The sequence below is a fragment of the Nicotiana tabacum genome, chromosome 17 (assembly GCF_000715075.1).
Source record: "Nicotiana tabacum cultivar K326 chromosome 17, ASM71507v2, whole genome shotgun sequence".
Lineage (NCBI taxonomy): Eukaryota > Viridiplantae > Streptophyta > Magnoliopsida > Solanales > Solanaceae > Nicotiana > Nicotiana tabacum.
Window position 1 is genome coordinate 56,933,787 of NC_134096.1, and position 23,242 is coordinate 56,957,028.

At 36.8% G+C, this 23,242-nt stretch overlaps 2 protein-coding genes across 4 annotated transcripts; both read left to right on the plus strand.

Annotated features, from left to right (window-relative positions):
- The first annotated feature begins 6,487 nt into the window (after positions 1–6,487).
- LOC107797623 (uncharacterized) lies at positions 6,488–15,868 on the plus strand. Its single transcript, XM_075234333.1, has 5 exons — positions 6,488–7,087; positions 9,080–9,943; positions 13,257–13,342; positions 14,278–14,418; positions 14,867–15,868. The coding sequence occupies exons 1-5, from the start codon at positions 6,647–6,649 to the stop codon at positions 15,012–15,014; spliced, it is 1,680 nt and encodes a 559-aa protein (XP_075090434.1). The 5' UTR covers positions 6,488–6,646; the 3' UTR covers positions 15,015–15,868.
- Positions 15,707–23,172, plus strand: LOC107797624 (probable prolyl 4-hydroxylase 9). Of its 3 annotated transcripts, none has more exons than XM_075233715.1 (10): positions 15,707–15,839; positions 16,048–16,130; positions 17,096–17,291; positions 17,501–17,617; positions 18,127–18,284; positions 18,713–18,815; positions 20,958–21,053; positions 21,913–21,978; positions 22,083–22,202; positions 22,963–23,172. In XM_075233715.1, exons 1-10 carry the CDS (start codon positions 15,816–15,818, stop codon positions 23,047–23,049), a joined length of 1,050 nt encoding a protein of 349 aa, XP_075089816.1. In that variant the 5' UTR covers positions 15,707–15,815; the 3' UTR covers positions 23,050–23,172.
- The last annotated feature ends 70 nt before the right edge of the window (positions 23,173–23,242 follow it).

Consider the following 23,242-nt stretch of genomic DNA (forward strand, 5'->3'; position numbering starts at 1 on the left):
CCGCTCCCCGCCCAACCCGTCCCAGCCCGCCCCCACGCTACAGTATCGGCCTGACCCGGGTTGTAAACGGGTTGTAAACGGGTCAGCCCGGCCCTATTAACAGGTATAATGCAATGACATCAATATTAATTTCAAAAGTTAGTTGCCCAAATTGAACTTCTAAATTGGTTGGCTTGACAAAACCAAAAATGAGGCTTCATTTTCTTTCACATGGGCCATGGAATGGACCCAATAAATCTCCCCCTCCAGTCTCATGCACCTGAAGGAGGTAACACCGGGTTTTTTAGTTTGAGTGCATGCCGACAAGTTCTTTGCATAGATCGAACTTGTCTCTTGGTACCACCTTGGTCATCATATTCGAAGGATTCTCACTTGTATGGATCTTCTTGACCTGCATAGATCCATCCTCTATCCTTTCTCGAATCCAGTGATATCTCACGTCGATATGCTTCATCCTTGCATGATACATGGTGTTTTTGCTCAGGTCTATTGCATTTTGACTGTCACAATAGATGACATACTCCTTTTGATGTAATCTAAGCTCTCGAAGGAACCGTTTCAGCCAAACCATCTCCTTTCCAGCTTCAGTAGCGGCAATATACTCTGCTTCAGTTGTAGAGAGTGCAACACACTTCTGCAACTTCGACTGCCATGATATAGCCGCCCCTGAAAAAGTGAACAGGTATCCTGTAGTAGATTTACGATCATCAAGATCACCTGTCATATCAGCATCTGTGTAGCCCTTCAAGACTGGATTTGATCTCCCCAAAACACAAGCATGCATCTAAGGTTCCTTTTAAATACCTAAGTATCCACTTCACAACTTCCCAAAGTTCTTTTTCGGGATTATCAAGAAACTTGCTAACAATACCGACATCATGAGCAATATCAGGTATGGTACATACCATTTCATACATCAGGCTCCCGACGATAGAGGAATATGGAACTTTAGCCATACTTTCTTTATCTTCATTTGTTGTAGGACACATTGTCTTGCTCAGTTTCATATGACCAGCAAGAGGCGTGCTAACTGGTTTAGCACTCATCATGTTGAAGCGTTTAAGTATACGTTCAATATACTTAGGTTGTGACAGCAACAACTTACTATTTGTCCTATCTCGGACAATCTCCATTCCTAGAATTTGTCGTGCTGGACCCAAGTCTTTCATGTCAAATGACTTGGACAAATCTTCCTTCAACTTGACAATCAACTTCTTGTCTTGTCCTACAATCAGCATGTCATCCACATATAACAACAAGATGATAAAGTTATTGTTAGGGAATTTCTTATAGTATACACATGGATCTGAAAAAGTCTTTGTGTACGTTTGACTTCTCGTGAATGAGTCAAACTTCTTGTACCACTACCTAGGTGCTTGTTTCAGCCCATAAAGTCTCATTTTCAACTTGCACACCATGTGTTTTTTCGCCTTTACTTCAAAACCTTCTAGTTGCTCCATATAGATCTCTTCTTCCAAATCTCCATGCAGAAATGCAGTTTTCACGTCCAACTGCTCCACTTCAAGATCTAGGCTAGCTGCCAAACTCAAGATTGTTCGAATAGAAGCCATTTTGACAACATGTGAGAAAATTTCATCAAAATCAATACCTTTCTTCTGTTCGAAACCTTTTACCACCAATCAAGATTTGTGTCTGACCAGCTTGCCATTTCCATCTTTCTCGAGCTTAAAGACCCACTTGCACTTGAGCGGTCTTTTACCTTTTGGAAGTTCAACCAGTTCGTACGTATCATTCTTCTGTAAAGACTTCATCTCTTCTTGCATGGCTTCCATCCACTGGATTTGTTCCAGATGAGATAGCATCTCCTTGAAATTCTCTGGCTCCCCCTCATCAGTGACGGGGATATACTCCGAAGAAGTATACCTTGTGGACTCTACCTTCTCTCTTTCAGATCTTCTCAAAGGTTGTTGTCCTTCTTCTTGCTGTTGTTGCTCTCCTTATTCCTCTTGTGGACTAGGGTGCTCCTCCTGCTCAGCAACCTCTTCATCTACGCCTTCTGTGTGCCATTCTTCATCTGTGGAAGGATTACGTACAAGTACAAAATGAGTAGTAACAAAGTTAGTAACTATACCATTATCATTTTGGTCTTTGTTGATTGATCACTATCAATCCCGACCACATCTTCTCTGAAAATTACATCACTGCTTCTGATGATCTTTTTTCTTTCTGGATCCCACAATCTGTAGCCGAACTCTTCATCTCCATAACCGATGAAGATGCACGGAATAACTTTGTCATCCAACTTCGTTCTCTGCTCCTTCGGCACATGTGCAAAAGCTTTACATTCAAACACTTTCAGATGGGAGTAGGACACCTCTTTGTTGGTCCAGACTTTCTCTGGAATGTTAAACTCCAATGGAACTGATGGACTTCTGTTAATCAAGTAACAGGTTGTGCGAGCTGCTTCACCCCAAAATGACTTACGTAATTTTGCCATTTTGAGCATACTTTTCACTTTTTCGACAATGGTGTGATTTATCCTTTCAGCTACACCATTGTGTTGTGGGGTTCCAGGAACTATCCTATCATGTCTGATTCCATGGCTTGAGCAGTAGTCTTCAAACTCCTTTGAAGTATACTCTCCTCCATTGTCTGTCATGAGACGCTTTAATTTTTGACCTGTCTCTCTTTCCACCAGAGCATGAAATTTCTGAAATACTTGAAAACCTGGTCTTTGGTTCTCAAGAAATAAACCCACAATTTCCGTGAAACATCATCAATAAATGTGAGAAAATATTTGTTACCTCCCATTGATTCTACATTCATTGGACCACAAACATCAAAATATACTAAATCAAGTATATTCGATTTTCTTCCATGAGTTGCTTGAAACGATACCCTGTGTTGTTTTTCAAATAAACAATAATTACAAGAATTCACAGTTGTACCTTTTGCAAATGAGATGAATGATTTTTTGGATAGGATCTACAGTCCCTTCTCACTCATATGGCCTAATCTCCGGTGCCATAAATCTGCAGGCGTATCATCTACAGTCACATGTAATCCATCTTCACATATCTCAACGATTGTCTTGTAAAATGTGTAAGGATTAACTCCTTTAGCAATCATCAATGATCCCTTGGTGAGTCTCCACTTCCTATTGGCGAAGTGATTCTCGTACCCGTCTCGATCTAGAGCGATCCCTGAAATCAAATTCATTCGCAGATCTGGTACGTATCGCACATCTTTTAAACTAATGTGCATCTGACATTTGTCTTGATACAAATGTCGCCAATCCCCACAATCTTTGAGTGACTGGTATTTCCCATCTTGAATTCTTGACCATTCCAAAGTCTCCTGCTTTGTACCTACAGAAAAATTCTCTTACCGGTGTGGCATGGTAGGATGTTGCTGTGTCAACCACCCATTCTGACTCTTAGCTTGCTAAGTGCATTCATTCCTCCTCCTCGTGAATGAAGAGAACCACCGAATCATTGTTGTGCACTGCAGCGGTTGTGTTGTCATCATTCTCCTGGCCACTGCTCTCGCCTCGGCCTTTCTTTGGGCAATCTCTTTTGAAGTGACCGGGTTGACCGCAACTGTAGCAATTTCTACCCTTTGACCGGTTACTGGACTTTCCACGAGCTTTGGATTTATCACGGCTACTCGATGCTCTATAAAAACTTCTTCCTCTATTTTCCATGATAAGAGCCTACCCCTGATTTTCGGGCTTCTTCCTCATCTTATCATTGAGTAGGATGGCTGATGTGACCTCCTTTAAATCGATGATATCTCTATCATGCGGGATGGTTGTTGCTAAATTATCATAGGAAGATGGTAACGAGTTTAAAAGCATGATAGCCTTATCTACTTCAGTGATTGTTTCTTCAAGGTTTGTCAGCTGTGTGATTAATCCATTGAACATATTTAAATGGGACAAGAAATTTGTACATTCACTCATATGGATGGCATAAAGTTGCTTTCTCAAAAACTACTTGTTTGTTAATGATTTGGACATGTATAGACTTTCTAGTCTTTTCCAAATACCACATGTACTATTTTCATCCCCGACATTATTGAGTACTTCATCGGACAAGTGCAGTCTAATTGCACTAGCCGCCTTCTTATCCATGTCTGAACATTCCTCGTCTTTCATGGTTTCCGGCTTTGCCTCTTTTTCATCTAATGCAATGTCTAACCCTTGGTGGATGAGCAAGTCCTTCATATTTCTTTTCCATATGGAGAAACCATCATTACCGTTGAATCTTGTTATTTCATACTTTACTCCCGATATTTTTTTTGTCACAATAAATAATATTTCTGTGAATGAGCAAAACCTGTGCTCTGATACTAGTTGTTGGGAAAATTAACCCTCACAGAAATAATATTCACGGTATACGACTATAATAAATGCGAATTATTAAAATACCGTAACCAACAGTAATAATAAGAGAAACAAGGACACCGAGATTTTTACGTGAAAACCCTTCTAAATAAGGGAAAAACCACGGCCCGAGAGGAGCAACTGATTTCACTATAGTGAGTATTTTACAATTTGTGGTACCGAGTAAAATACTCCAAGATCACTAAACACTCAAAAGAAATAACCTTTTTTTGATTTTTTCACCTCACTACAATACCGTTCAAACCCTCTATATTTTTCCTCACAGAGTATTTTGCTTCTTATTCTGTAAATCACTTTCTTTCTCTTTGTTTTGGTGTGATTACAAATGAAGGTAGAGACACCTATTTATAGTTGAAGAATGTCCATATTGATGTATGCAATGACATCAATATTCACTTCAAAAGCTAGTTGCCCAAATTGAACTTCTAAATTGGTTGGCTCGACAAAACCAAAAAGGAAACTTATCTTCTTTCACATGGGCCATGGGATAGACCCAATAGGTCTCTTTTCCGCTGCTGGATGCATGTATATGTTGAAAGCGGCTAGGAAAGCAACCACACCATAACTGGCATAAGTTGTGACCCCCTTCCATATCTGAAGCTCTTCTTCTATCGGAATTGAGTGGCTCCTGAATGTCGCCTGTTGATTCAAAGATGGTGAAACTTTTAAGCTTCATACTTTCATGAAGAATGCGAATGACATCCTCTTTTAATTGGAAATCAAGGAAAGATGCAGCCTTTAACGAGGTATTTTGAGGAGATTCTATGTGGAGTTCAATTTGGTCGTCAACACACTTTCCATTCAAATGGTATGAGACGCTACACGAGCATTTTGCTTTTCACTATTTGGCACGAACTAACTCACACCTCGTATTTACTATCGGAGAAGCAAGATAGCCTTGGTGGTAGAATTTGGGTTTGCATTTCATCCCCGGAACAGCTCTCCGCCTCTCCGGCTTTCTGATGACTAGTGGAAGTCTTGTCGATGATCAACAAATAATTATGAGTATCAAACCATTTTAGATGAAAGAGAATTTTTTTTTAAACAATTTATTTGTGATAATTTTGTCCGTTCTTCCTCGGATACATGCAGTATTGTTGAAATATCATCCTTGGAATATGCTTTTTATTACTTTGGTTTGAGAAGAGAAATTGGAAGGAACTTCATATAAATGAGTTGTTTCTCGGGACATTGATCCCTCACCCTTTTATATAAAATTTTGGAGTCCACTGTACTTTTCCAAGAATGAAATTTAAGCCCTTCAATTATTTTCGACTTAAGAAGAATAGGGGTAATTTCTTCTCAAGAAAAATATTGAGATCACGTGAAAAACCTGAGGAAAGAAAAAGAAATTGGCCAAGGATATTTCCTGTTAAACATTAAAAAGAACTCTTTTCTCATTTATGTCACTTAATTACTATTTAGACGGTCAAGCAAATCATTCTTTAACACATTTCTTCCATTATAGTTAAAATTTAGCAGTATTGATTTGTACTTTTTCTATTTTAATTTCTAGATTCAAACTTTTTGTTTAGAATGAGATACACTGCTCTACTCAAACTATAGTGGTAAACGTCTTATTATTTCTATGCAGAACGTCTTATTATATTTCTATCGACTAGAAAAAAAAAGATAATATTATGACGTAGCCTTTTCGTTAAAAGACAATAATAGTAGGCCAATGTAAAAAAGTTGTCAATGTTTAATCATCTTTTATTCCTCTGTTCTCTAAAATATTTGTCCTATTCATTTACAGAAAAATAAAAAATAAAATAGAAGTAATTACCACTCCAATTTGATTTTACTGTCCCCTTCGGTCCATATTAGTTATTCTATTTCTCTTTTTTTACATGTCTCTTAGAGAATTATTAATAAAAGGAATTTTTTAATACGATACCCTAACTTATTTCTTTAATCATTCAACATATTAATCCTCTTCAATAAGTATTCTCTTTATTTATGGATTTTTACTCTTCCATATAGATTATCTATGCTAGTTTTTTACTTTCAAGAATATTTAATACTAAGAGCAAATTGGGGAAAAATAATAAATTATATCTTGATTTTGAAATTGATAGTAATAATTTGGATCAGATATATTTAGTAAGGAGGACAATTAATATGGAGCGGAGGGAGTATTATCGGAACCTTTTATCTTTCCCAAAGAAGAATGCCACTGCTTTATTTCTTGCTATATTTACTTTTGTTTGTTTGTTTGTTTGTTGCGTAGCACCTGTTTATGCAAGCTAAAAGAAAATGTAACAAAGGTCGAGAAAAAGAATGTTAAAAGGGAAAACTCATTTGCGAGGGGAAATAACTGTCAGTGCCACCGTCTTCCACAACTCCTTAATCTCAGAAATGAAATTCTTCATCAGAAAAACCTCTACTCTTCACTATCATCTTCATCATCAATTTCTGCTTTGTACAATTTCACCTCAATCAAATTATATGACTCCACACTCTATCTCTCCGCTAAACAAATATTATCCCAATTTTGTTACAAAGCGGTGGCTCAGTACAGGGACCGAGTCGACTCAGTCCGAGTTTTCCGGACTCAACGCTTACGAGCTATTAGGTGTGTCAGAAACAAGCTCTTTTGCTGAAATCAAAGACTCTTTTCGTAAATTGGCTAAGGAGACTCACCCTGACCTCCTCCCTCATTCCACGCCCAATTCCTCCTCTACTTCCAAGCAATTCGTTGACATACTTGCTGCTTATGAGGTCATGCATTTCTTCCCTACAATTTCCATTTTTTCAGTGACATTAATCTTTTCGCTTTTTTTTTTCTTTTTAATTTTTTTAATGTTTTCTGCCTCAATTTACTTTGTTATCGGGATAAATATAATTGTTGAATTGTTCTTAGCTCAATTCAATCGATGTGGAATATTTGTTATTAGCAAGAATTAAGATGTTTAAGGGTTAATTTCATGGATGATCACTCAACTTTCACTTATTGAACCAAAATTACCAAACTATTTTTTGTGACTAAAATGTCACTCAGCTTTATCCAAGTATCATCAAAGTCACTAAACTACTTTTTGTAACAAAAAAATTACTCGACTTTGCTTAAATACCACAGGAAGTCACTAGGAGAAAAACAAAGGAGACGTTTTCTAGGATATTTAGGCAAAGTTGAGTGTCTTTTTTATTACAAAAATTATTTAGCAACTTTTGTGATACTCAGGCAAAGGTGAATGACACACAAAATAGTTTAGTCACCTTGCTACAATAAAATGAAAGTTGAGTAACCGTCCGTGAAATTAACCGGATGTTTCACTTCGCCTATCCTTGCAAAGTATATTTAGTTCCAGATCTGGATAAGGAGGAGCATTGTGGGCGAGTAAAAATACGAATCAATGGAAAATTAACTTCGTGAACAGAGTGGAGTGGATGCAGATGACTCGTATAACTGATTGACCTAGGTTGGAATTGAGGAGTACGAAAAAATTGGGATATTTAAGAGCCTCAATTTTTATGTTGATTGAAAGTTTAATTGAACACGAGAGAAATATAAGCATAGGCTTTGTTGCAGATTTTGCTAAATTTAGGACCACATGAGCTAAGCTAGACTATGATTTGAATATCAAATGTGTAAACTGCTCTGTTGGCTATTACAGTTTTTTTTTGTTTTTTTTTGGGATCTTCCATATTTGTCATGGTATATCCATTTAACGCTTGTAAAAGTGATCCCGAGTTGTGAAAGAAAAAGGGCCATGATTACCCCAATCCGAAGTGTGAAAATCCCCTTCAAAATCGCCCAAATCCGAGCTCCAACAACAACATACCCAGTATTATCCCACAATCCGAACTCCATAGCTCAAAATATGATAAAATGACCAAGACCTTCGAAATAGAGTACTTTAAACACTTCTCCAGAGGTACCCTTCGCGATCGCGATCACCAACCCTAAAGCAAGCACGCCTTCTCGGGGAGAATGAAATGAGGTGAAATCATGTTACTATACGGACATGGACGCCATTATGACAGAGTAGATGCTTTTCATTCTTAGTTGATTCAATAAATCAATATCTTAGAAGTCCTCTAGAATTTCATAATTATTACAAAAATGACATTTAAACATGTACAAAAGTGACATTTAAACATGTGCACATTTAACATCCTAGTCCTCTATGGTGGAATATTATACTGCATGCATATGGTGGACTATATGGCTCGAGAGGAACAAAAGATGCTTTGAAGATGCACCCAAATGTGTGCTCTAGTGGTCAAAGAAGTGGGTTAGAACCATGAGTTTTCAGGTTTAAATTTAGTGGAGGCTTAGTGATTTCTTATCTGTCCAAGCGTTAGTGGGAGGTAGCAAGTACCCGTGGAATTAGTTGAAATGCGCGCAAACTGGTCCGGCCACCACGGTTATCACAAAATAAAAAGATGCGTTGAAGATATTGCTAAGTTAATTCTTAAGATAAAGGCTAATTGTATATCTTTGTTTTGCTTCGGTGTAGAATGGAACATGTAAATGAGGCTGAAGTAGTTCTACAACTACTAGAATTGGTACAGGATAGTTGGGATTTTTTGCTGGTTTTTTGGGTCCTCTGCTGATGTTGTACAATTTTAACAGCACATCCTTTGTGGTGAATTATATATGAGATTACTTTACCTTCTCCAACAAAAAAAAAAAAAGAAAGTGAAGGGTAATATCTTTATTTACTAGAGAGAATACTGGTATTTACTTGGATAACAAATGGAATGCAGATTCTATCCGATTCTGAGAAGAGAGCGCATTATGACCAGTACCTCTCAGCTCGAAAAACACTTGTTCATGTGCATTCTAGACAAGGTTCGAAAATGTGCATGTATGAATCATATAGCACATCAATCAAGGAGATGGAAGTTGTTGAATGGTTAAAGTGGTATAGACAAACAGTAAATGACATATTGGCTGAAAAAAGGGTAGTATCTGGATCAGGCTATTTTGATGCACTGGAAAGAGATTTCTACTCAGCATTACATTTAGCATTCTACGGCCCTGAGATTGAGTCAGATCTCCTTCCTGAGTGTTTTGAAGCTGAGGAGAGATCAGTATATGAAACAGCTGAGGTTCTGCACCTGGTGTTCGGGCGAGATCTTTTTGGGATGGTCTGTTTAGCCAAAAATGTATCCGAACTGTCACATGCTTCTATGGAAAAACTAACTTCCTTTACGCCGGGCTTGTGTCATTCCATTGAGAATATCCCCATGAAAATGCATCCGGAGACGGCTCATACTGGTTCTGATCAAAGGCAATTGAGAAGTTCTAATTACCCTACATCAGATGCATACAGAAGCTTGGAATTGCATGTTGGAAGGAGGCTTGTTGCTGTGGCCACAAGAGTTCCACCTAGGAGTAGATCTAATGGGATACAGAATGAGGGTTTTGATGACTGCATTCATGTTTACCTCAATTCAGATGAAGTCCAAAGATTTTCTAAAAGTAACTTTATAGATTTCGGATTGAAATCTGCCGTTCCACTGGGAATGATAACAGGGTTGGGGACCAGTCCTGAAGAAGGTTCTTGCGATGTTTATGACAACAATGGTCTAAAAACCCATGTGATTATGAAGCATCGAACATTGCTGGTGAGTCTAATATCATCTATTATATTCTTTATCTTTTATCCTGTCAAATATCTTTTGCTAGAAAAAGAAGGGGATGGAGGGGCGAGTTGGTACAATGAGCAATACCAGTTCTTTCCCTATCTGCTAGCTGCTTATGAGGAGTAGTTGTAGATTGCTGTAAACATTGCATAAAGTTGCAAGTGTAGTTCTAAGGTCATTGTCTGAATGCAATAGAAAAATGTCTAGGCTTGCCTTCACTATGCTTTTTGGTGTTTGGCCTTTAATATGTTGGTTGGTGTTGCGGTATACCTGACTTGCAAGTAGTCATGAATTGTTTTCTTTGTCTTATGGACCATTTCTGTCCAATCTAAGAGATACTTGGAGTAGCTTAGCATATTCTACACTTCTTCTACACTTATTTATCTTACAACCACATGCACCGTGTACAAATTTAACATCCTTCCTCTGCACACAAGTGTAAGGTTTTGACAGGAGGTATGGCTTATCTACAAGCGATGTCTTGTTGTAGCTGAAATCATTCTTCTTTTAATATTCTATGGTTGGCCAAGCATCAAGCTCGTAGTACTTCTCATTGGATTTTGATATCATAGTTGCTGTGCTGGCAAGTCCTAGGATGGTGGTCCATGGAGTAGTTGGAGCAATCAAAGGGGAAGAGTGAGAGAGCGATCACGGCCATTCGAGATGGCAAATAGAAAACTCATTAACATAGTATAGAGTGGAAGATATGGATGGAGTTCTTCATTGGTTTTGTCAATGGAGAAAAATGAAGCCTAGAAAGAATTGAGTGTGCGTCTAATGTGATTTTTACGGTGGTAGTTCAATTGACATCCTTCACCCGGCATATCCAGAGGCGGAGCTAGGATTTTGCGTTTATGAGTTCTGGGTTTTAAAAAATGTAGCTTCATGGCTTCTTCATTACTGTTTTTCAACATGGCTTCTTTTCCAATCCTGCTTAGAATTTTTTTTGAGCTGAGGTCTATCGGAAATAACCTCTCTACCTCCACAAGATAGGGGTAAGGTCTGCGTACACACTACCTTTCCCAGACCTCAATTGTTGAAATACACTGGGTATGTTGTTGTTATTGCAGCTTCATGGGTTCTAGATAAATTATTTATATATATTAAATGGATTTTTTAACATAAGTACAAGAAATTTATGCAAGCGGATTCAGAAAAATACTAGAACGTTACACTTGGGATTTGAACCTGTAACCTAAAACAATTTTTAAACCCCTTTGCCACTACACTAGAATCTTACCACTTGGGATTTGAACCTGTAACCTAAAACAATTTTTAAACCCCTTTGCCACTACACTAGAATCTTACTAGATGTCATGAGCTTAGTTTATATATAACCAAAAAAAAAAGATTCACATTATAATATTTTGGTGAAGGGGATTCAATTACCCCCTTGGCTCTACATAGCTCCGCCGAGGATACTAGGATTATATTGGGCTTAATAGCATGGATGTGGACATGGGGTCTTGTTGGATGACGACACAAATTCAATCATGAAGACCGGAAAACTTTAATTTTGAGGGGACATGTCGACGTGACCCAATTGAATTTTTGTTGTAGTTAGGTTATGCAAGTTTCTTATGTAGCATAGGCAAAAAAAGAACGTTGAGAAAATATATACTTAGATGACTATAACCGCAAAAGAACTCAGATATAGTTATGTCTGAAAATTTGCAATAAATGTATCCTTTCTCTTGTATATGAACCTATGTTATCCACTCATACCTCCGTATATGATTTCCAAGTGTTTTAGAAGGCAAAGGCATAGAACAAGACATTGTAGCTATACTAGGGCGGAGTGTAACCCCCGAAACTTTGAACTCTTAATATTTAGTACTCCTTCCGTTCATGTTTAGTTGTCCATTTTTGACTTTGCACTCCGTTTAAGAAAAAATAAATGAAGTATGTATTTTATAATTTTACCCATAAATGATAGTATCTCCAAAAGTTGTGGAAATAATTTGGGGAATGAGTAGTTAATGATAAGGGTAAAACATGAAAAAAAAAAGATTGTCTTTATATATTTAGTATAGTGGACACGTAAAAGTGAACGGAGGGAGTAGTAAAATAACATTAAGAAATAAATTAAAAGATAAATTTCTAAAAAAAAATTAAAATTCAAAAGATAAAAGGTATAAATATTTATTTAACTATCTAGGCATAATATAATATTCTAAGCCATCAAGCTCTTAATTGTAGAACAACGTACTCATTATATAAATTATAGACAAATACTTGAAAACATTTATAAATCAAACACTGTGGCGTTTTGAACGGGCAATCCAAGGCGTAAAGCATGCACGAGTCATTCTTGGAGTGTACTGGATAGACAACCTAAGGCGTAAGGTGTCCATAAGGCGAATGCCTCACCTGTCATGGCATATACCCCATGGGACTTTAGCTGTTCCATCTTGCGTCTACAATGTTAAGAGCTTACCTCGCCCCAAAGGAAGTTCCAGACGAGTTACAATTTTTTCTTTCAAAAAAATGGACTTTCCCCTCTTCATGTCTTTTATAATTTAGTAACTTACTATTTCTGACTGAACAGTTTGTTATAGATCAACAAATAGTGTAGGAGAATAAGCACCACCAAAGATGTGATCAAGTGAAACAGAAGAAGTTTGGTGTCCAAAACATAAAGAATGCAAGAAAAAGAACATGTTCTACATGTGTATAAGAATTTTTTGTCAGTCTCAGTCTCCGATACAAAGCCTTAAATTTTGGAGCCATGTTTTTTTAAATCTAGCATTATGTACTTTCACTTCTTTGAAGCAAAGGAATAGTCATGAGAAGTCCAAGTATTTATGAGCTTCTGCTCTTAGCCATCTAAACCTCAGGGTTCCATCTTTAATTGGACTCTGTAATGTGGCTCCACAAAGATGAACTGTGGATATACCATGTGTTCACAGCACATTGGTGGTTTTCCCTGTATGATTCTTTGGTGGGTATTCCATGGATTGATGGCTTTAATTGGCGAATTTGCTTGACTTCTGTGATGATAAATTCACTTCATGGCTTTAACTAGTCGAAAAACCTTTTTGCATAGATTCATAGATGCACGCTGCAACATCCTGTTGTAGTCCGTGCATGAACCATCACTCTTACGTGTGCACCTGTCATTTGAGAATATTGTGCTTCTTAAGCTTTATGTATCCTGGGTTTTATTAGAATTCTTCTTACCATGTGCCATACATGCCGCTCTGGAATTTGTTCTTGGAATGGCTGTCTTTCTCTTGGCTTAAGGAATCATATTCATAATTTTTCCACTTTAATTTGCGTGAGAAATTTGTTTCAGGTAAGACACATGCACTGGTATCAATTAGGAGAAGAAGTATCAACCTGTGAGTGCAGATGCCGGAGAGCTAGGCTACCTCCGAGCAAGTAAAGTCCATAACTTAACCTTTTGAGTCAATACTCATCAGAAGTGCTAGTTTTTCTCTCTAGATTTTTGTCAAACTATCATGGGACTTTTGTGCCTATTCTTTAGTTACAAAGTAAATGTGGAGAGGTGGGCTTAGAGATGAATCAGACTACAAAACTGGAGTTAATCTATCTTATTGAGTTGGATGGAAACGAAAAGCTGAAATGGAATGACATCATTAAAGGAAGTTATGGTTTACTAATTTATTGATGTCTAGTCATCCACATTTAGCTTTGAGCTTGGAAAATTGCGCCTCCTGGTCAATGCTGTCTCTTTTTACTTACGATTGCTGCAGTCTTCCATTTTCTGTCATCCTCCCTCTCTTTTCATCTTTTTTGTTACTCTTTCTCAGAAGGTGGAACTATGAAAGCTTATGGTTAACTATTAAGAGACAAATGGTAAGAGAACTAGTAGTTTTTTTTGTGCTCAGTAATTATGGTTTATTGTACTTTTCAATGTCATTAAGAGTCATAGTTAGGCTCCTTTCCATTTATATCACAAGGCTCTGTCTGCTCTTCCTATGTTGGTACATTGGTGCTTGTTTGTTGGAAGCATAGGAGCTTTTGACCACAGTATCCATATGGTTAGCGGATCAAGTTGTTAGATTTGCTTTAAATCGGTTTTTTTAGTAGTTTAATGAATTACCGGCTCCTAGAGACACCAGTGGCCAAGTATAAAGTTTAGCAGAAGATGATGCCATTGGATTGTGAATTTTCTTTTTAATTCATAACTTAAAAGCCAGGAAATCCATAGAACATTGCGCTTGTGATATTCATATCAGAGTGTTCTCTGGTAAATCACTGTTTTTCTTGTTAGTATACAAGATATAGGTCTCTCATTTTCACTTGGGTTTTTGTTTACTGATGTCATTAGTAATGAGTTTTCTCTCAAACAGATTTTGGCTATTTGAACCTCGATGTGGCATGCATGACATTGGAGGTTGGTATGTGGAGACGTTTGGCAGAGATAAGAAAGGTCGAAATGTGCTATCTCAGAGGTATTGGGATGGCTTAGGGGCAAATGATCACTTTGAGAAGTAAGTGTCAGGTTATAGAAGCCTCAAACATATGAAATTAAATTCTCCACCCATTTAATGATAAGCTTATACATTGTGGCAGTCTGGCAGAAACAAATTTAAGTATTTTATGAATTTTGCTGATAATTATGCTTTGATGTTTTGCATCTTTGTAAATTGATATTATTGTGACAATGTAGGATGTGTTTACACCCTGCTTGAAAAGATTAATATGAAAATCTTACTTTCCGTGCTTCTAGTCTAGCAGAAGCCACTCGGCTACAGCTGGTTATCTTTCTCATTATGTCCCATGAATTTGGGAAATGTCTCCAACTGTAATCACCATGTATAATCCTCTTCTCTTGATGTTGCATATACGAGTTGCCATACGAAATGTTGTCGGATTATTCAGTAGGCTCGAAAACAGTATTGTGGGGTTTGATGTGCAGATATATTTTTCCATGTGCAGGAGACTGCATCCAGCAATGTACTTGCTTGCCCTTGCCTACAGGACTCTAGATATTGAAGATTCAAGGAGAAGTAAACAGAGAATGAAGGATCTTGTGGAATCAAACGTATCTAGAATTCTCAGCTGGTGCAAGAGACTAGTACACTGAAACATAATGACATTCAGTCTTTATGATCATATCCTTGCTAAGCCCCAGAATTTAATAGGCACCTGTATTCTGGTGGTCCTCTGATGGTACAGATGATTCACACTTGTTAAAGAATCCTCATATAAGCCTGCATAGGTTGTTGATTTGGATGGCTTGTGGATTGATGAGCCAAACACCATGAGCCTTGAACACAACATAGATATTTTATATGCTGCAATTGAATTCACCAATCACTGTGAAGCAGCTTAAAAGTGCTCTTTAACCACCAATGAGATTGCTCTGCTTTGTATTTCCTGGTCTCTCATTTTTGGTGCCACGACCCAATGTGATATTATGTAAGGTGACACCAGTCAGCTCACTAAGGAATTGGACCTCAGTGTTTCATTATAAGCTAGTTTGGTTACTGGATGGAATGGATGGAATTGCTGAAGCAACATCAATAATGATACCATGTTAACGGGAAGAGTTGCATGCTTACTGCCTTCGGTGACACTACATAACGCTAAACTATACTGCTCCTTATATGTTGGAAGCCATATGTGGATCACGACATTATGGGCCGGAAAAGGGATTTGATACCTCAAGTAGGAACCAAGTAACACCTCAAGCCAAGGGAGTGAAGCATGGTGTTAATGCAGATGGAAGCTATTAATGTTTGGGGTGATGGCTTGCATTACAGGGAGGCATTTGATCAAAAGATTATTGTGCACTTTCTGAGTTGCTGTAACTAATTTACTTATTATCCTCATACTTCTGTTATTGGCATACAGGTTCTCTGATATATACATCAAAATTTTCTCCATGAATATAACAAAACGATTGCTGGTTAGTATATTTGAGTTCAATTGCACAAATCTTGTAAGCAGCTAGAGACTTTCTTTTTAGGGAAGCAGTCTATTAACTGTTGTTTTCTTATCTTTTTATTTAAGTAGATGTTCTTCCATTTTGTTTATTTCTGAAGTAATTACAGAGGACTTTTACTTCTTTTTTCTTTCTATATTTATTTTTACTATTCTCATGCTAATTCTTGTAGGCTGTAGCTAATGAATCCTACAGCATACGGATTACTTTCAGGATTGAGGGTTTTGGTATGGCATACAGCGAATGCCTTTTTTGGTGTGTGCTCTCTGTCCAAAAATGTTTAGTTATTTTAGTTTGTGATTATTTTTCCTTCTAGATTAATTTTGCAAAATCCTGTGCATTCATCGGGTGGGATTAGGTTTTTTTCTCCTCAATCCAGGTAAAATATTGACACAGAATTACCGAGATAGTCACTTCCTCAAAACACAAAACAGTAGTTCCAGAGGTGATTCTTCAACCGTGAATGTTAACGGATTGAGAACAAAGTATATACGAACTGTTTAAAATTTAAATTTTATTTTATACTAAGGAACCTGGTTTTGGGGTTGATGGAGTTGTAGTTTCTTATTGGTTAAATTTTCTGCGTAATCTTCGTTTGGTTTGTTGTACCAAAAAATTATAATGAAAGCCTATCTTTGGTAAAAGAATATACGAAGTTAAATCTTAAACTGATATAATTCACAACTAGCTGGACGTGTCGCACGACTCCAGTTGTTTTTGTTTCGCTTGTGGTTAGTGGAATCCTCGTGTATTTCTTGTTTGGTTGACCAAAAAAACTTTTCAGTACATCAGATCTAAAAATATTAACAATCAGCACTCCATTCTGCACAGATAAGGGGAGAAAATTATTTACTATCAAAAAATATATATAGAGGGATGAAATGAAATAGAGAGCACTAATATATTAATAAGTAATACTTAGTATTTCTTTTTTCCAAATTGAGTAAGGAAGGTTGTTGTCCAAAAAGAAAAAGGAAAGTCAGTGTACTGATCTTTAAACACTTGTTTAAATTGTAGTTTTATTCATTATCAACAGATAAATTTTGGAAGACATTTGCAAACATCTTTTGTATTTTATGTTATCACAGATTTAATATTTAATTTAATATAAAACTAAAAAGAATTGCAATTCAAATATTACATGTTCCCTTTGGGACATGTAGTCCAAGTAGAGTTGGCAGGGCAGCTCTCGTGTTGAATCAGAATTGACCCAGTTTCAGTTTCAGTTTCAGAAGGACAAAAGCCCGAGTTTTTTTAATAGTGAAAGGAAACTTTCTCCCGGCGAATCGATCCATTGAGAAAATGAAGAGCAGAGGTAGATTTGGATGGTGGAGCCTCAGATTGCCTTCCGTATTTCTCCTATGTCTCTTCTTCTTCCTTCTCGGGTTCTTCGGCTCTGCTCTCTTCTCTCATCAGGTCTTTTCTCTTTTATTTACTTATATTTACAGCTTATGGTTCAATTAAAACAGATACTAACTAGTACATACATTATTTGGACAGTAGGTGCAGTTGAACTATATATCTAGTTGAACAAATAATTAAACAAGATGTAAATTTATAGCATTAAGTCTGCAATTACTGTTACAAAAAAGTAGACATGTTTTTTAAGTTTTTGGGTATGGTAGGATGTATCTAGTGTGCGGCCAAGACCGAGGTTTCTAGAATCAGTGTATAAGGAGGACTTTGATCCGTTGCCCATTGGTGAGACTGGAGAGCATTCCCTAACTTCCATTCCCTTTCAGGTGTGCTTCTCTCTTTTTTAGTTGAGAAACTGTCAACTCTCCTTGTTTTGGATTTTAATTCTTGCTTCTGACCAGGGCGAACATAATTATCTGGTTATTCTGCCGTATATTCAGTTTTTACTTTTAACCATCAATTCCCTTACTGTTTGAATAACTTTTGAGATAGTTGCTTCTCAAAGATGCGCTGTCTATCATAGCTGAAGTATAATAAATTGGTATTAAATTAAGAGCGACAACGATCAAATCCCCATACTTCTTTTGGGTGAGGTTATGTTCCCATTCGCTATCGTCCTATAATGAAGTGGTAGCATCTTTTATGTACTTAACTTATTCTCATATCTGCGATAGCCAGTGATACCATGTTAACTTCTTTATAACTTAAATCTATGTTGATAAACTTTAAGTCATCGTATACTTATGAACAAAAATAGGTTTTTATGTCTTAACTATTAGTAATTTCATTTATATTGCTTTGTTTCCCTGTAAATATATGTGCATTTTTTGGGTAGGTTTTAAGCTGGTTCCCACGTGCATTATACTTTCCCAATTTTGCATCTATAGAACAATGCCAAAGCATAATTAAGATGGCAAAGGAAAATATGGAACCATCATCCTTGGCTCTTCGCACAGGAGAAACAGAAGAGACCACCAAAGGAATTAGAACAAGGTATATACTACTCAATAACCCTCATATTTGTCAACTGTTGAACACTAACTCCAAGAATTGTATTTAAGTCAATACACTGTCTTAATTTTGTGTGGTCCTTTATTTATTAGTTAGGTTATTGTTTCCCAAAATCAAATATCGCAGATTTAACCGGTAATCAATTCAAACATGTTTTTTCCCTCCCATTTCTGCTAAACTAGGTCGCTGAAAATATGGTGTGTGCATATATTAACTTATTTTGGAAGATAAAGCGAATTCATAATTTTCAAACTACATGTGCTTTTTTTTTGAATGACTTTCTCTAATTACTTGTGATTTGCTTCTAAAAAATAATTTATGATAGAACTTTGTACTTCATATGTCAGTATCTTTGACAAGAAACTACAGATCGTGGCATGAGATTTACAATACCTTGTCAATTTTTCCAGTTCTGGCACTTTTATTAGTGCATCTGAAGACAAAACTGGAATCTTGGATCTAATTGAAGAGAAAATTGCAAAGGCGACAATCATCCCCAAGACACATGGAGAGGTAAAGTTCTCTAACATGTATATCCTAAATAAAATGCATTATGCTCTTTTCACCAAATGTCAACTTTGGTTTTGCTTCCATGACTTAGATATTAAAGATCTGGTTGGAATATAGTAGTGGATGTGAGACCCACCCCCCCCCAAAAAAAAAAAAAAAAAAAATCCCTATTCCAACCTATCTTTTACAGCTTTATTTCCTTCAAAATGAAGCTGATTGTGCCTGAACAAATCCAAGTCCTACCCTCTACATGTTGGTACTTCGCCTATCCTTGTTTAGTCAGCCTCATATCTTAGTTTATGTATTGGAAAAAGAAGATGATCACTATTTTGAAACTGCTTAGACATCTTATTGAAAATTATAGTTTCAACTACCATTTATATCTAGTTTAATTGACATGGAGTAGATTGTGTGGAGTTCAAAATCTAATATTTTAATGAGAAGTATACCAAGAAACGGATCAAAATGTTAATTTCTGATAGCTTTGAGAATTTACAAGAAGAAGTTGGCCCAAATGTAGCTTTTGAGGTAATTTAATCCAATGTTTTGAAGTGAGTAATACGGAAGAGAACTATCTTCCATTTGATGTTAGTGGACTATAATCTATGCTACACTAAGAAGAATTACCTTTCTTTTCATGTTGATATGGAGTACTATAGCATTTGTATACTCAAAATAATTCTCACTGAAACACTGATTCGTCATGTTAATCTGAGAAGTCATATTTGAAGATTAAAGTCCAGATAATGCCATTGGCTATTAAGTTACAGATGGTAGTGAAGTAATACAAGAGTTCTGAATGGTAATGCAAAGACACTCAGATTCCAGTTCATCGAATTTGCCAGGCGCTTTTTGAGACCATTTTATTTGGAAATAGCTAAGATGCAAGAGATAATGGTATAGAGTATGTGATCTTGGGTCACATTTTATGGTTCTGTGTTTCTTCTTCCCTCATTTCCCAAAAGAAATTGGATTTTTCTCTGTTGCAAATGCAGTATATGAACCAACGGAGTCAACTGAACCAAATAGTTTCAAAAGTCTAATGGGTTCAGCAGTTAAAACATGAAGGTTGAAACCATGAATCTTAAATCCTGGATCGACCTACTGCTTTCTTGGGTTTTTATCTTCTTTTAGTCTTGTGTACTGGAAAAACTGTTTTTATTGGCGCTTGTTTATGAACGAATGCCCATGTGGTAATGACGAAAATATATGTTGTACACATTTATCATCATGAGATGTGGCCTAGTGGTCAATGAAGTGGGTTGACAACCATGAGGTCCCAGGTTCAAATTCTAGCGGAGACAAACACACTAGGTGATTACCTCCTATCTGTCCAAGCCTTGGTAGACAGAGTAACCTGGTATTTGTTGCAGGTGAGAGGTAGCAGGTATCCCGTGGAATTAGTCGAGGTGCACGCAAGCTGGCCTCGACATCACTTATCAAAAAAAAAAATCATAAAGAGGAGATGATGCCTCTTTCTATGTCAATATTCACCTCATACTGATATATAAATGTTGGAAGAAACTTCTAAAAAAAATTCATTCTGGATGTAAGTGCAGAATCTGAATGTATACTGGATTGTTAGTTAGAGGTCACATATGTGGGCCAGCTCATTTAATTTACGGAAATGGCAAGTCATAGTGCTCAAATTGATGGAACTTTTTTTCCTCCCTTAGTGTTGTTTGGCATGTCTTCAGTTGTAAATGAAGTAGTCAAGCAAGGTTATAGCTCTCTCATAATGGTGTGGATACACACCTCTTCTAACAGATTCTTTTTCAGAGGACAAAACCATGAGGCAATGGGTCAAGATGTCCAGTTCTAAGAGACAATTTTTGTTGTGTGCCTTAATTTTTAGTGAAGCAAATCTACATTTTGGTTTAACATCTGAAACTGCCTGTTGGGAAGTATTTGTGCTGATTTTCCAGAATACTTCGGACTATTTCCCCACTAGATTTTGAGTTACAATGTAACCATGCATATAACGCATGTGACAATTGACAGCTAGTCAAGCTGCTAACTTGATGATTGTAGGTTAAATGAACATTGGTGTGTATCTGAAGTCTGAACTTTCTGTTTATCGCTCTTACTGATTTTGAATGATTCTCTTCTTCAGTGATAAATATGATGTTCCTCTGGTCATTTCAGGCATTTAATGTTTTGCGGTATGAAATTGGCCAGAGATATCAGTCACATTATGATGCTTTTGATCCTGCTCAATATGGCCCTCAGAAGAGCCAAAGAGTAAGCATGAACAAAATTTTCAGTGGTGCTATTTTTTCTAAGTTGCTCGCTATTTTTCCTGTATCTCAATTGAAATCTTACACAAGAGGACCTTGTGGATTATAGAATACTTTATTGTTTGGTTATCCGGGCATAAGGATGCTGTGCTTCCATGTTACTCCGAAACACCTCCCCCCTCCCCAGAACCACAAATAAATTAGAAGAAAGAAGTTTGATGTGTTTGATTCAAGTATTGGGTTCTTATTTATATGGCACATGCTATTTGCATAATCCAAACTGCAGATGATGGTCCTCTGCTGTACTTTACTGAACTCTCTTGAGCATGTTAATGTTAGATGAGAAAATTGCAAACAAGATACATCTTTATCTCAGATTGGGCAAGTATTTCCCAAGACAGGGGGCAGTCCTTCTTGTCAGATTTTCATTTTCATTGAGTATCTTTTTAGTATATTTTGCAAGAAAAGGTATTAAAAGAAATGATTTGCATGATTTTAAGTCATGTAAACCACCATTCTTTGTACAATTTAAATCACTTCTAATGGTAGCTAAATTCTCTTCAATCTGATTATAGTTTTAGCATGAACCAAGGTGAGGATGATTGTTTTGGTGGCTTCTTATCTTGCCATGGATGTGACATACTCTATATGCATTTTTCTTCTTTTCTTTGTGGAAAGATTCTGATCTTCTCTTCGATCCTTGGAACCATGAGGTGAAATGAAATGTGCCAAGCAAGTTTACAGGAACTGTACTACACTTTTAATCTTGAGATATCATTGGTCGAGAATTTGTTACTGGTAGTTAATTTTGAGGAATGATTACTTTCACTTGTCTGGACTAAAATTTCATTGATCTCGTCTAGGCCGCTTCCTTCTTATTATATTTATCTGATGTTGAAGAAGGTGGGGAAACTGTGTTCCCGTATGAGGTAAGATCAAGTACCTCTCCTCTCTCTTTTGCTCTCTATTTCTACCCATCACTACCTTTCTTGTCTGCCTGGCTTGTAAAATGGTCCTTTGTGTTTATCTACAGAACGGGCAGAACATGGATGCTAGTTATGATTTTAGCAAGTGTATTGGTTTGAAAGTGAAGCCACGCAGAGGGGATGGACTTCTATTCTACTCACTGTTTCCAAATGGTACAATTGATCTGGTGAGTTATTCTAGTAAATTCGGTTACCCTGCATTTTCTGTTTTGTTCATCGCAATGTTTTTTGGTATAAGAATCAATAATATATAAACAGGAGTAATCAGTCAGCTAACAAATTGTTTCAAGGAGCTGATCTGCGATAGGTTAGCTGGAATACAAGGCAAACTCCGTGCCATCTGTAGCTGCTAGATTGGAGATCTGCCACAATTTATAATCCCAGATTAAAAGTTGTGATTCTTGCAGAGTGGTTTAAAGTGTTAGGAATTGCTAATCCTAGAAAAACCTTTGAGTTGCCCAAAAACATGTTTAAGATTTAGCTCTAAATGATGATGTGGCTTAAACATGCTCAATTAATCATAAGAATCATGATGCTATGAGGATGTTTGTCTAAAAGGATTAGTGTGATACTGCTTGAATTATTTGGATAAAGTGGTTATACACTGCAACAGGAGCCTATATTGAAAATATCAGAACAAATTTGTACAATCAGACCCATCGCATGGAAGCTGATTGGAGAGATTATAGTATATCGTAGCTTCATGACTGTTTTCATTTTCATTTGCTGCTATATTAGTTTGTTCAATGCAACAATTAGAATAGGCTCTTCGTCTTTCTTTTACTTCTTCCATTTCCAGTGATTTTAATTCACAGTACATAAATTACCAAAGGAGGGCATGACAAACACAATGTAATAATACATTTTGATTTCAAGCATGGCCTTATTAACTTTCTAATTTTCACATTTGCTTGAATTCTAATGCAGACATCACTTCATGGTAGCTGTCCAGTAATCAGAGGAGAAAAATGGGTGGCCACCAAGTGGATCAGGAATCAAGATCAGGATGATTAAACGCCTGGTACATTGTAGTATTGTTCATCAGTTATTTTTTGTAACTTAACAGACTGAAAAAAAACAAAGTTTTGGAGTAAATAGATTTAAAGAATGAACAACACGGGGCTTTGTCCAAACAAACTTGGGGCTTTGTCTTTTGGAGTAAATAGTGTAACTTGCTTGATTGCAGGCCGCTAAAATCAGCACCACA